This window comes from Ammospiza nelsoni, chromosome 4 (assembly GCF_027579445.1).
Source record: "Ammospiza nelsoni isolate bAmmNel1 chromosome 4, bAmmNel1.pri, whole genome shotgun sequence".
In the NCBI taxonomy this organism is placed as follows: domain Eukaryota; kingdom Metazoa; phylum Chordata; class Aves; order Passeriformes; family Passerellidae; genus Ammospiza; species Ammospiza nelsoni.
In genome coordinates this window covers 35,696,138-35,709,245 of record NC_080636.1, presented here as the reverse complement: position 1 = coordinate 35,709,245, position 13,108 = coordinate 35,696,138, and the positions used below count along the sequence as shown (strand labels likewise).

The window sequence follows — 13,108 nt, the reverse complement described above, 5'->3', positions numbered from 1 at the left end:
ATTTTCACACAATTATCTCTTAGCAAAAGATGGAAGTTTATGTTGAAAAGTGCCTCTTGCCTGAGATCAAAGTAATGGTATTACCACAAGCCAGTTTCTTCTGACTAGTGCCCTATTCTGTATAATTACATACAAAAATACTACCAAATACCTGTAAACTACCAAGATGGTCTTTGTTCACTCTTTGGATGGTGGCAGGGATCATGGAGAATGGTGGGAATAAATTTTGCAAATGCCACAAGAGCATGAACACACCTATTTGCAGTGAGATGGCCTGAACTCTGGTGTGACAATCAGCAAAACTTTTAACCTTATCTAGTTGTGCTCCAAATAGGTGTTTTGCAGAATAGCTGTGTTTGCTCCAATCTGATACAGGTGTCTAGAACATGAGAACTTTTTTTGCCACTTTGTCTGAATGAAACTTGAAAAGAAATATATGTACACCTGAAGGTGAGGTTCTAAATGAGCTCATTCTACGTGGAGAAGTTCAGCAGTGCTGTGGTTGGCTTGGCACTTCAAAGTTGGCTTGTTTGTGGGAGTAATACACAGTAATGGTGTTGTACCTAAAACCACAAATTGCTACTTTCTGGATGAAAATAAAAACCACTACACACACCCCAGTACAGACTCAGGATATGATGGACTCCTAAGCAGCTCCTCATATCTGCATTTGACTTTCCAAGGACTCCAGAAAAGCCCCCTAACTAGAGCTTTTGCAGTAAACAGAAGCAAATTAAGGTTATTAAACAGTGTCAAGACAGCTACATTTTTTATTAGGAGCATATTATTTAGCAACTGAGTAAGCATTCCTTTTTGTGAAAGCTTCCTCTATAGTTAGTTCCTCACTTATCATCTTTCCAGTAGAAACATAAATACTGAAAGGAGTCACTGAAAAGGAATGGAAGAGGGTGAATCACCAAGGGCAAATGGCAAGTTTTCAGATGTCCCGTGCTTTGGTTTGCAGGAACTGAGCATCAGTCACTGAGAAAGTAATCTGTTCTCAAAAGAACAGCAAATGAGAAGAGGGAAAAGGAGGAGTCCTGCATCTTAATCTATTCAGATCACAATCATCAAAAATTCAAGGGCATAAGCAAAGCCTCAGGGTTTTCTAATGTCCCTTGGGGGTGTCACCATTCTGTCTCTGGCTAGAGTTGAACAATACCTTTTCACAGAAATGCCTGCTGGAGTATTCTGGGAATTTGCAATAGGATTTTTGGAGCTGGGTAAATGTTTACAAAATATGTAGTAAGAGAAGTAATGTCCTCTCATGAGCTGTACCCATCTTAATACAGAAAACTGACATTTTTGAAACCTTGTATTCACCTCCTGAATTTGAGCTTGAAGATTCAGTATCCACATCTCCTACTATATGCCTTCAGAAATCTCACAGACACTACATATTAAAATATATCTTTCTCTGAGGCAAGTAATTATTTAATATGCCCATTAAATTCTTGTGATACAGCACTGTTATGAAAAGATAACCGAAGTGCCCATAAAATTCTTTTTTATAAGAGGATACCAAAAGTATCTCCGTATTAAGGATTTTGAGAAGTAAGTTCCTAATTGTACCAGTAAACAGAATTCTATAAAAAACTGAAGTTATGTTAACATCAGTTTAATTACAATCCACAGCACAGGCAGTGAGGAAGAGTAAAGGAAGTTTCTCACTGTGATTAATGAACTGTCTATAAAAAGAAAAAGAAAAAGAATTGATGTTTAATTGTTTTATTTTTATCAATGCATATAGTGCACCCATGACCAAGTATTTTTAGGTACACAAACAACAGAGATTGGAAAATACATAAAATATTGACTCTAAATGGACAAACTTAACAAATAATAATGAAGAAACTCTTTGTGGTTGAGGTGTGTGAAACAGATTTTAAAAACATAAACACAATTGAAGTTAACAGCACTAAAGCTATAAAGGGTTAAGGTAAAGTTATACAATCATGTCCCAGAGTATCAGCACACTTATTCAATTCAGCTGGATTAGCACCTTGGCACTAGTTGCTGAATGGCTCCCAATTGCTATTACATTTCCAACACCAGGTGTCAAAGATACCATTTTTCTAAGCAATATGCGAAAGGCTTTTTTTTTCTGCCCAGCAGTTCTTTAGATAAAATGTACAATAAACAGAAAAAAATGTACTTGCTATATTTAAGTTTCTAACAATTAATTACTATGTTATCTATACTGTAAGAAATTCTTAAGTATTGTTGGCAACTGGAGTTGTGGAACAAGATGCAGTCTAGCTCTTCCTATGTAATTTCGGATACATAGTCGGCAGAGCTGACAAAGAGAAGATGGTGTGGCTGCAAATAAAGAAAGAAGTTTAATTGTACAATTATAAAAGCCAGCACTTTGTTTTACAACTGCCTCACACAATAATAGATTTCTAAAAAAAGAAAAAAAAATTCATATTTTGCAAATATGACCTTTTTCTTCATTCCGTTTCCTTCACTGTCTTTCTCCCCTCAAAGACAAAGACTGGGGCTGCTTAAACCTTAATAAACAGTTAGGGAAATACTAAAGAAAGCAAGACAAGGTCAGATTTTTTTAAATTAAAAACCAGTTCCCAGAAAATATCTGATGTCAATAATTTTTAAAAACTGCAGACTTGTTGTTTTGGTTTTCTTAATTCACAGCACAGGTTCCATACCTGCTACAGCACTACCAGCTGCAATACCAATGCATCACTGCAACAAGAATAAGCAGGAAAAATACCCCAAGATCCTGGACCATATTTAATGGTCTTACTACTTAATCGTAATGTCTTTATCATTCTGCCCCCCATTCCTTAAAAATGCTATTTTCTCTGGACAATAAACCTGGATATGTTTCATGCAATGTAATATTTTTCTTTGCTCTAACTTTTAAAAACATTACTAGTCTTGGTAAATTTGTGAAAACATATAGCTTTTCGAGGGGTTTTGTTAGCAGCATTCAGACTACAGGGTGGTTTTTTTTTGGAGGTAAACATGAATCAGTGTTACTTGTCAGTTCACCTCTAAAGAGACGCCCATGGTTATTGAAATAGCTGCATTCTCTTGTGGCTTATTTTTACATTATACATAGTTCAGTCTAAACAAGTCCAGTTCTCTTTGCAATATTCTCTCTTGACAAGGCAGATAGACCTTTAAGAGGTTTGAGGAAATATAGACTCTTTAGTCTTCTGTTTCTCAGGTTTTGAAAATTTTGTAAAGAAAATTTAGAAAATTAAAATTCTTACTCTTTTTATATTGCCCATAATCAAAATAATTTGCTTTATATGCACATAAAATACATATTTAAAATATTATGACAGCTGAACAAAATGAAATATGTTTTTAACCTGAAATTTAAATACTCTGTTTCTTTTCAAAAAGCTCTGTAAAAACCAATAAAAATGTAGCTTAAATATCTACTTAAGTAAACACCCAATAAATATACGGCGATACTTTTTCAGCTTGTATGAATTCTGATGCTGCTTGGTCAATGGGCTCTGGCCTGAGGCTAAATATTGCTGAGTATGTTTATAATTAGAAAGGAAATTACCTGAATGCTCATATAATCATTTCATACAGCCTAGTGTTACCTTCTATAACATGGGTTTTTTTGACTGTTAAATTGGGGGTTTTTCTAGGTAGGTTTGGTTATTTTGATAACACAAGTTGCAGTTTTCAAATATAAACATCTAAAACTTACCTTCATGGAAGAGCAGCAGTGTCTCCACTAAACTGCTTGGGGCAGCTAAATCAACAGGCCTCTCAAAATCTGAATTTTTGGCATTTATGTCTGCCCCAAATTCAAGGAGTAAGTTTACAATCTCTGTACTAGAATGCTGGGCAGCAGCATGGAGTGGGGTTTGCAAATGCTTTCCCTTCTGCACGTTGGCACCTGGTGGGCAGATGCACATAAAGAGACGTAAGAAGAGATTAATTAAATTTGCCATTGAGTAAGAAAGATGAGGCTACAAAGCAAATAAAAACCACCACTGGTCTGGATTGCCATAGTGCATTTAGCCACTTTATTATTATTTTATTGCATAGAACTATAACTAATCACATCAGTGTTTTGTTTGGGTTTTAGTTTTTTAGCCTAGGTTTTATTATCCAAGTACAACCAGCTAAAAAAGCATCAGGTACCAATCAGATAACAGAAGCATCACCATTGCCTAATCATAAAAAGCACTTTTTGTTCATATTTAAGAAAATTTGCACTACATAAAAAACATACTTTCCTTATTTAAGTCTTAAAAAAATATCACTAAACTGAAGTTTTGTATGTATATTTTTGTGAATACACCAACTCAAGAAAGAATCTTGAATACCTTATAATTTTTCACATGTTGAAGCTGGCAGTGGGTTTGAAATAAACTCCCATCCCATCCAACCTTTATTTATTAATCTATAAATTAGTTTTTTTAATTTTAGTTAAGGTGAGATACATGGTCAAGAAAGCTAATAGGAAAAAAAATCCCAAACCAATAATTCTCTAATCTCTAATGGGTTCTAATTAGTACACTTTTATATTAATATGTAATTTTTAACATGTTTTAAATTAAAATGGACTAAATTAATTTGCAATAATGCATTCATATTCAAGAAAAAAAACCCATACGAGAGTTAAACTAAACTAGCTAGTGTGGAAGAATCTCCCTTACACATGGAAGCTGTTGGTTGATCTAAAACCCAGCCTTCTTCAGACTTCTTACTGACCTTGTGAGACCAATAATTGCCTTCTGTACCAACTTTACTCCCTGATTCAACACTTTTTGCATTTTAAATGTCCATTTGAGTAAAATAATAATGTCACAGGTCTATAGTAATTGGATCTGAAATCTGAATAATTCCCTGTTCTTATATTAACAATTGGAGCATGCTTCTGCCTTCTCTTGCTTATTTCATTGTCTACCTGCTTTTGAACTTCTAGTACATTGTCACAAACTGATAAAACATGAAAAAATTTAATTTACATAAGTAGTTACTTAAATTCTCCATTTACATACCCTTTTCTACTTCAGGGCACCAACAAATGCAGAATATGCCCTTCTGTTACTGTTTTTTCTGTATAGTAGTATTTGAATCCCAAAGTATGCTAATTATACTTTTGCTGTTCTTAAACATAAAAAATCATGACATAGAATAATTAATCATCCGAGAAGATGGACTCAATGAGAAACACTTTAACTGCTTGTTTAAGTTCTAAATATAGCATGCAATCAACTAGAAAAACTATTCTGGTGCAATGATAGCAAGACTGAATTATTCATATATGCATTTTAATTCCTTGTTCTGCAGGATGTAAAAGCCCTGTATGTAAATACCTGAAATGCACCAAACTGTCTTTCAGCTATGCCAGTTGTGTCCCTGGCCTTGTGCTGAAACAGAGCCAGCCTTCAACATCTCTAATCCATTGATTAAAAAAATAATGTGAAATTTAGGATCAGATGCCTTTTACCTCACCCCTTCCCTCTGCAACTCAGCCTCTACGCCTTGTGCAAAGATCAGTCAGAACTTGCTGAAGAATGAAAGCAAGGAGGACTTCATTGCTAAAGGAGTTTGACTGAAATCTCAATGATTACTATATGAAATTTCTCAAAGCTCATTTTTACCCTTCTTTTTCCGACAGAAAATTAATATCTACAAAGCTGCACTATGTGTTGAAATTTTGAACATTCAATTCTTACTAGTTTTGCTTACTTTTTTTGTTTTAAGCTTACTGTGACACCAAAAAAAAAAAAGTAAATGATAAGAAAATATTATTCAGCCTAAACTTTGAAGTAGAACCCTGCAAGCAAGGGTTCCTGTTCAATTGGCTGAGCACAGCTAGTTGAAAGGTGAGTACAATATGCTTATTTTGCAGACCAGTAATATTTTGTTTAAATCATGACATACCTGCATAAAGAAGCTTTCGAATGCAATGGATCTGCTGTGAAACACAAGCTACATACAGAGGTGTTCCCAAATGAGGAAGATCTTGGTCAACATCTATACCCCAGGATATCAGTACCTCCAGACATTCACTGTGACCTGTCAGTACAAAGCACGACAGTTTGCTGGACTTCAGCATGCTGCCTCATGGACAAAACCACACACATTTCTTAACCCTCTTACTGAGACATTGCTCAGCTGCTCCATGTTTATTGAGGAGCTGATTTCTTACCTCTGCTGGCTGCTTCATGTGTTGGTGATGGCAGACAGGACTCCCACTGAGCTTTGGCACCGTACTGTAACAGGAGGTCAGCACATGCTGCACTGCCTCTCGAACAGGCATTAAATAAAGGTGTCACTCCATCAATTGTTGTAGCATTTACCTAGAATATATAAAATCTATTTACAAAAAGAATTAAAAGAAAGGTATATTTTTAAACAGGAAATAGCTAGAAATTGCATAAAATACAAAAAAAAAAAAAAAAGTACTCATTAAAATAACAAGTTAACTGACCAGTCTCTGTGAAACTGTCTTTCTCTTACCATGCTTCTCAGTTGGAATTAGTTTACTGTTATTCTTGTTAAAGTATGTTGGATAAAAACACCTGGAATACTAAAGAGCATATATTGACATCTGGGCAGTAAATAATTTTCAAAAGTCCTTTCACTGAGCTTGTTTCAATGAAACAGAAAATTTACACTTTGCATACTAATGGGACAAAGGGATCTTCTCTCCACAGCTCTGGCAGGAATTGAGGATTATTTGCCATTTTCTTCTGTAGTTTTAGTCTCCGGATTCAAGTGATATTTCTCAGCATGGAGACAAAACTAATAGCACAGGCTCACTGCTTTAATACCAACCTCACTCTTCAACTGAATATTTCCAGTGTGAGAAAGAAAGGAGACAAAGAAGACAAGTTTGTGAGGCCTAATAATACTAAAGGAAGGAAAACAGGTATGAGGAGAAGGCTTCTTCCAGGACTCTGGCCCATCTTCTTCCATGTACCCCCTAAACCCACCAAAACAATTACAAACACTAAAAATAACCAGGTGAGAATTTTTTTTTTCTTATAGTTTTGTATCTTTAGACTCCTTGTGCTAGATGAAGTAGGGAGAAATTTGCTTTGGAAATATCTATGTATCTTTTTTATTTTTCTATAATAACACAGACATTTTCCACATGATTCTGCAAACTGAATTTTAAGAACAGTAAATATTTCCATTACAAAGATCAGAGACTATGCACTTGAACTCTGATGTCAGCAGATATTGCACTGAAAGTGTTCCATGAAGTCCCATTTTCATTTTGGGATAAAAGATAAGACCATTTATGCCAGGAGCATAGAAAAGAGACTGTGCTTTTTTCTACTCATACCAAAGAATTTTAAGAGCACAGAGGTGCAGTGTGACAGCACACATTCTGAAGATTAAAAGAAAAGCCTCCTGAAAGCCACCTCAAACAAGAGGAACCCAGTAGAGGAATGCATTCCATATTTTTGAAGTGAAATATCATAATGAAGACTGCTAACAGACTCACTCCAACTCAGTACTGCCTCAGTGGCTGCCCATCACTCATTTGCTAGCATTCAGATGGCAGCTGTAATTACATGAGATGAACAAGGTAAGTAGAGACCAGTTACATTAAAATCAAGCAATATCTCCTTCTTAGTTAAGCAAAGGTTAGAATTGGACTTCATATAAAAGAAAACAATACCAAAGCCTTACGTTTGCTCCTGCTTCAAGGAGGATTCTTGCACATCCTACATGGTCTCCCAAGCAGGCTTCATGGAGTGGAGTTACTTGGTCAATTGTTAGTGTGTCTACATTGTACCCCTAAAATAGATGTGAATGGTATTTAAAGATCATACAAAACCTATTAAGAATAATTTCCTCACACTACTGTTCAAATGAATAGTTTACAATACTCTAAATAGGCTTAAAATTCAACTCGCAATAAATTAATGCTCAGTGAACATTTATTTTTAATCAGAAATAGGCATAAAATATGCAGACTGCTTAGATGCACAGTGACAGGGCAAAAGGCAACAGACCCAAGTCAGAACATGGCAAATTCCAAGTAGCTATGTGGAACAAAATTTAACTGGGGGGCAGTGAAACCCTGAAACAGATGAGAGGAAGGGTGGTGCATCTCCACTCTTGTTAATCTTTAAAACCCCACAAAGTCCTGAGTCTACACTCTCCTATGACTCTTCCAACCTGTGACTTAACAGGTGAAATATCCAAAGCTATGAATTTTTAGCAAAGAAAACATTTATTGAATTGGTAAAATCACCAAGCCTTCTAATTTTTTTGCAGTAGATGTTGTTTGATTCTTAAGAACTAACAACTTTGTCTACCTGCTTTCATCAAATGTGTAGTATAATTTTTCAATATTGAAAATTTTTAATATTGAAAATAGCTAATAGGACAATATTTTAATATTAAAATTTAGCCTTTACAGTCTCTCCCTTTGATATTAGCAATTTTTTTAAATGACAACAATGCAAAACCCAGAATCTTTCAGTGATTCTTCCTGTTAACTAGTATTTTCCTGACTTGCTCTATTTACCCAAAGGCTTAAAGCAGTGAAACTGCTTTATATTGATTTATACCATGCAAGAGGGGATGACTGACATAAATTTAGACACAATTTTGGTTTGGGATTTTTTTGGGAGGAGGGGGGGGGGCAGGGGTGGATGGGGGTTGAAACATACAGAGGAAATATTTTAAATACTAGCTTAAATATTATCATATGAAAAATTCCTAAATATGTATTGCTCTGAAAAATTCAAGTGAAAAAAGCATAACAAAGCATACTAAATCTGCATTAATAATCTATGCTGAGAAATTAAATGACATTAAAAATGAAAGCAATTGTAAAAACAGAGCCTTCACCTGTGACAATAAAGTCTTAAGAGAAAGAAGACGTCCTTGGCTGGCTGCCTCATGCAGAGGTGAGCGATCTGCCCAAGAACCTATATAACAACAACATTTATTGAATAAGCCATATGAATTAGAAAGGGTTTGGAATGCACAGACCAAAGCAGAAAATATGATACACAGAATGAAGTCAAATGTCCTATGAAATTAATTTTTCCTCTTTAGAGACTGAAATCATCAGTTTCTAAGCAGTAAAATAGTGCTCTATTATTAATTGTAACACATCTCTAATAAATTATTATGCAGTCCACAGTACAAAATATAGAGATATTGATACCAGTCATCTATTCAATAAATTTAATAAATTTAATAAATTACCATATTCCACTTCTATTTTTGCATTGTTCATTTTTAATACACATAATAAAACTTTGTAGCTGGAATATAGGCATTATTTGAACTTAAACCAGACATAAAGCTGCCTGAAGAAGTCACAAAGAAGTTGGTTTATATGAAAAGCAATGTGGGAATCTTTATGTATGGTCAGATTAATCTGAAGCTGCTACACAAGTGCAAGGAGAACAATACAGTGAGAATCACAGTAAAAAAATTACAAAAGTATAAAGAAGATATAAAGTCTAAGTTCTCATTCCATAAACTATTAGGCTTAAAAATAATTAGATATGTCTACTGTAAAGTTTTGGCCTTAATTTTCATTTATTTATCACCCTCAAAAGAGAAAGGTAAAAAAGAATAGTAACCCAACAACAACCCTGCATTCACACACATAACCCTCCATAACTCCCAGCCCAGCTTCCAGAGCAATCCTGAAGCTCTTGCTGAAGGACCTGCCCTTTCCTCTGCAAGACTGCACACTCACAGGTCCCTTCTAGCCAGCCAAGGCTGCAGCCAGAGCTGAAACCGATTTATGGCAGGAATTTTGAAAATTCAGTTTTGAGAGGCTGGGCAAGGAAAAAAACATCTTCAAAATGTACTATGAATTATCAGTATTTGTTCCTCTAAGAACAAAATCACTAGAACTGTAAAATGCCAATACAATAACTTGTGTGAGTTATATCAAGCTGCCCAAAATTCCTGAAGAAACACAGAGAGAATTGCCTGGCATGATGAATTGCTAACACTGGCAGGTGACTTTTCCAAGCATGCAGGTTTGACTCTGCCATGGGCAGGGACTGCCTACAGAGCCAGCCACTGCATTTACTGGCAAAGCAATGAGTCTGAAATGCAAAGGCTGTTGCTCAATCACTGGCAGTCACCAGCCTAAGCTCTAAGATAACTACACCCCAGAAATAGACCCTGTTTCTGTTTCCTATTGGACTCCTGTCCACTAGCCTGTTTCAGAAAGTACACTTTTGTTTACTATAAACAACCCCCTCAAATCACATCAAGAATGACAGAAAGTTTAAGGTTATTCAACATGAAAAGAAATCAGGGCCTAGTTAAATCATATGGAATAGTGCTCAATAGGAAATTGTAGATAAAACCTCCATTTTCCTACTGGTGTTAGTGAATGAGACTAAAATTTACACAGAAGTATGACTGCATCTTGGAGAACATGGTGCACTTTGTGACTCAGCACTACTGAATACTACTGACATCAAAAACTTGGCAAAACAAAAGCACGGATGATTATTTAAATTATCATAAGACTACATAGAGCTGATTGCAGAAACTTAAAACTATGACAGTAAGGTTTTATAAACCTGATTTTAAAAATGCAGTGAAATTTCTATAATGTCAGAGTATCCTGTATGTGTGAAGCTCCTTGAACTCTTTCATCTGTGGCAGTAGATGGACTATTGGCAAGATCCAGTTTCCAATCCTCTGTCAGAATTATTTGCACTAAGCTCTGGTCATCTGTGTGTGCATGTACATATACATGCACACACATTACTCCCTGTACTTTTTACTTCAGGTTTATTTAATGTAAAGTTTTGAAATTCTTATTGATAGTCAAAAAACAAATCAAAACAAAAAAAGAAAAAGATTAAAACAAGCTAAACCCACAAAACAAAACAAACAAATAAAACAAAAAAAACCCACCACCAAAAAGAAACCAACTTAACCCCCCACACACAAAGTGATTGGGATTTTAAGGGCTATTATACATTAAAAAACCCTTGAGCTCAGAAACCTTCAAGTGACCCAATTTTGACAAATCATCAATATTTTCTTTGTCATACCAACAAGCTTAGATAGATTTATTGTACTGTGGTTTGGATGTGTGTAATCACTATGAGTATTTCGATCAGTGTTTTTCTTCTTCTGCAGTAGTATCTGAATGAGCATTCAAGTTGTTCTAATTCAAATAAATTAGATCCATTAAGTTATCCTGCTGGCTGCTGCAAAAAATTCCTCAAATTTAAATCTGTATTTAGAGGTTGCTTTTGGTAATTTTGGCCTTCTGTCTCTATAGATGAGAACATCTCTTTCTCAGTTTATCCTACTCAATGGAAAGAAAAAAAAAGAACTGATTCTATGGAAAAACATCTTATAAAATCATGAGAGTTATGAGGCTTTTATGCTCATTCAATACACTTACATTTCAGACATTCTTTTAGCCATGTATAAACACAACAAAGATGCAGGTAGGATCTGAAAGCAACAGTTTTCTGCTTTTATTTCCTTCACCTCCTTCCATCTTGGATTGATCAGAAGAATGCCTCTTAATTACTCCAATGACATTTGATAATCAAATTATGCCAGATCCTGTTATAAGCTCTGGTTTGCACCTAGACCCACCTTATATCCCTATTTTCAGGCAGAGATATTCAGCAGCCAGCTGTTTCTGATAAATCCATAAAATGATGGATACAAGCAAAATGCTTGTATCATCTCTACTACAAATAAAATCTAAAAGCAAAAAGTTGCAGAACAATTTTGTGCCAACCAAGTCTGGAAAAATAAAATTCACATTCCAAATGACTTGTTGATATACATAGTAATTCATCATTAAATACCACAGGGACAAGAATATGTTCAACATAAATATTTACCATAAATAAACATCAAAGGTGTTCTTGAACTCTTTGCCTAGATTACTGCCTTCTGCTAATCTATAAATTACAGTGTCTCTCACTTAGAAGTCATTAGCAGAAACATAAACACTTTCATTCATTGTGTTTGTAATAGCAATAAAAGCAAAAATAGTCTACTCCAAAATTGATAATGCATTAATTCCCTATGGCCCCTGACAATGCTGAATACAAAGTATCTCTAACTATATACAGAAGCCACATTAGTTTCAAGTTCTCTGATGTATAGTTTACCACAAAGGCAAACTATTACAAAGCATCAATGCTTTGTAAGCATTAACAAGAAAGAAGAAATAGATTCACTGCATTAACAGGTGAAGTTAAAAAAAATTGCAAATTATTATACAATACCTAAATCTCCATCTCCCCATGGCACTTCCAGCCAATTGCAATTATAAATCCTACTCATTTCTTTCAATCTGGAAAATAAAAAAAAATTAAAATAATAATAAAAAAAGCCTGCTCTTGCTAGTTGGACCTGTTCCTAAAACACCCTGGCTATGTTTGGAAGATCAGCAGCTCCCTGTAATACGAACTTCCAGCCTTCAGTAAACACAGCTTTGAATATGTGAGCGCGTACAAGCTGTCAGTTTCTTATGGCAAAGGACTGCTGCCCTTTTTTGTCACTTTTTTACATTTCTTTCTTTAACATATCAACTTCTCAAAGTGCCAGTATCTGCATTGGCTTTCCAAGACAGATTAACCAGAATTTCAGCACAAGAGAAACTCACAGTGAAATCAAGAAAACCTTGACATGAATAAACTGCAGGAAAAACTCCTTCTATTTTAACCTCGTGCAAAGACATAGTTTTGTGTCCTCAAAAATCAGTAACAGTACATAGGTTTTAAGGGAAGCACTGCCAAATGTCCCTATGTTATTTTACTACTTACTCATAAGACATCTAGAAAGAAAAGCAAAGATATCCTGAACATGTTTCAAATGCTGTTTGAGCTGTACCTGAACTGTGTTTTTCTTTTAGTAGTTCGCTATTCCTTCAATTATGTTCTAAAATATTCTTTGGTTTTTGAACTGGGGCATTGATAGCTATTCTCAGCAGTGAAAACATCCAAAAATAGGGGGTTTGCAGTTCTTGACTTTGATTCATTTCTAAGTCATTAATGTTCTTTTCCTCACATTTCCCTACAGACTTCACTCCTTTACATCCTTTACCTGCAATTATCTATAAGTCATTCCTGAAATTATAATTATAGTAGTAAAATACTAAGTAAAAATATTTTCACAACAGTCTTTA

General features: G+C 34.9%; 1 protein-coding gene across 5 annotated transcripts in view; it reads right to left on the bottom strand.

The window, feature by feature from the left end:
* Positions 1 to 1,712: 1,712 nt before the first annotated feature.
* ASB5 (ankyrin repeat and SOCS box containing 5) overlaps positions 1,713 to 13,108 on the bottom strand; it is a 40,324-nt gene continuing 28,928 nt past the window's right edge. For 3 of the 5 annotated variants that reach the window (XM_059470022.1, XM_059470023.1, XM_059470021.1), the window contains 7 exons: positions 12,207 to 12,274; positions 8,815 to 8,894; positions 7,645 to 7,752; positions 6,152 to 6,302; positions 5,884 to 6,018; positions 3,692 to 3,883; positions 1,713 to 2,319 (listed from right to left, as the gene is read on the bottom strand). In XM_059470022.1, coding sequence (XP_059326005.1) covers positions 2,192 to 2,319; positions 3,692 to 3,883; positions 5,884 to 6,018; positions 6,152 to 6,302; positions 7,645 to 7,752; positions 8,815 to 8,894; positions 12,207 to 12,264 — 852 coding nt within the window. In that variant the 5' untranslated portion in view covers positions 12,265 to 12,274 and the 3' untranslated portion in view covers positions 1,713 to 2,191. The remainder of the gene's footprint in view (positions 2,320 to 3,691; positions 3,884 to 5,883; positions 6,019 to 6,151; positions 6,303 to 7,644; positions 7,753 to 8,814; positions 8,895 to 12,206; positions 12,275 to 13,108) is intronic. The other 2 variants (XM_059470019.1, XM_059470020.1) reach the window with 1 other exon arrangement.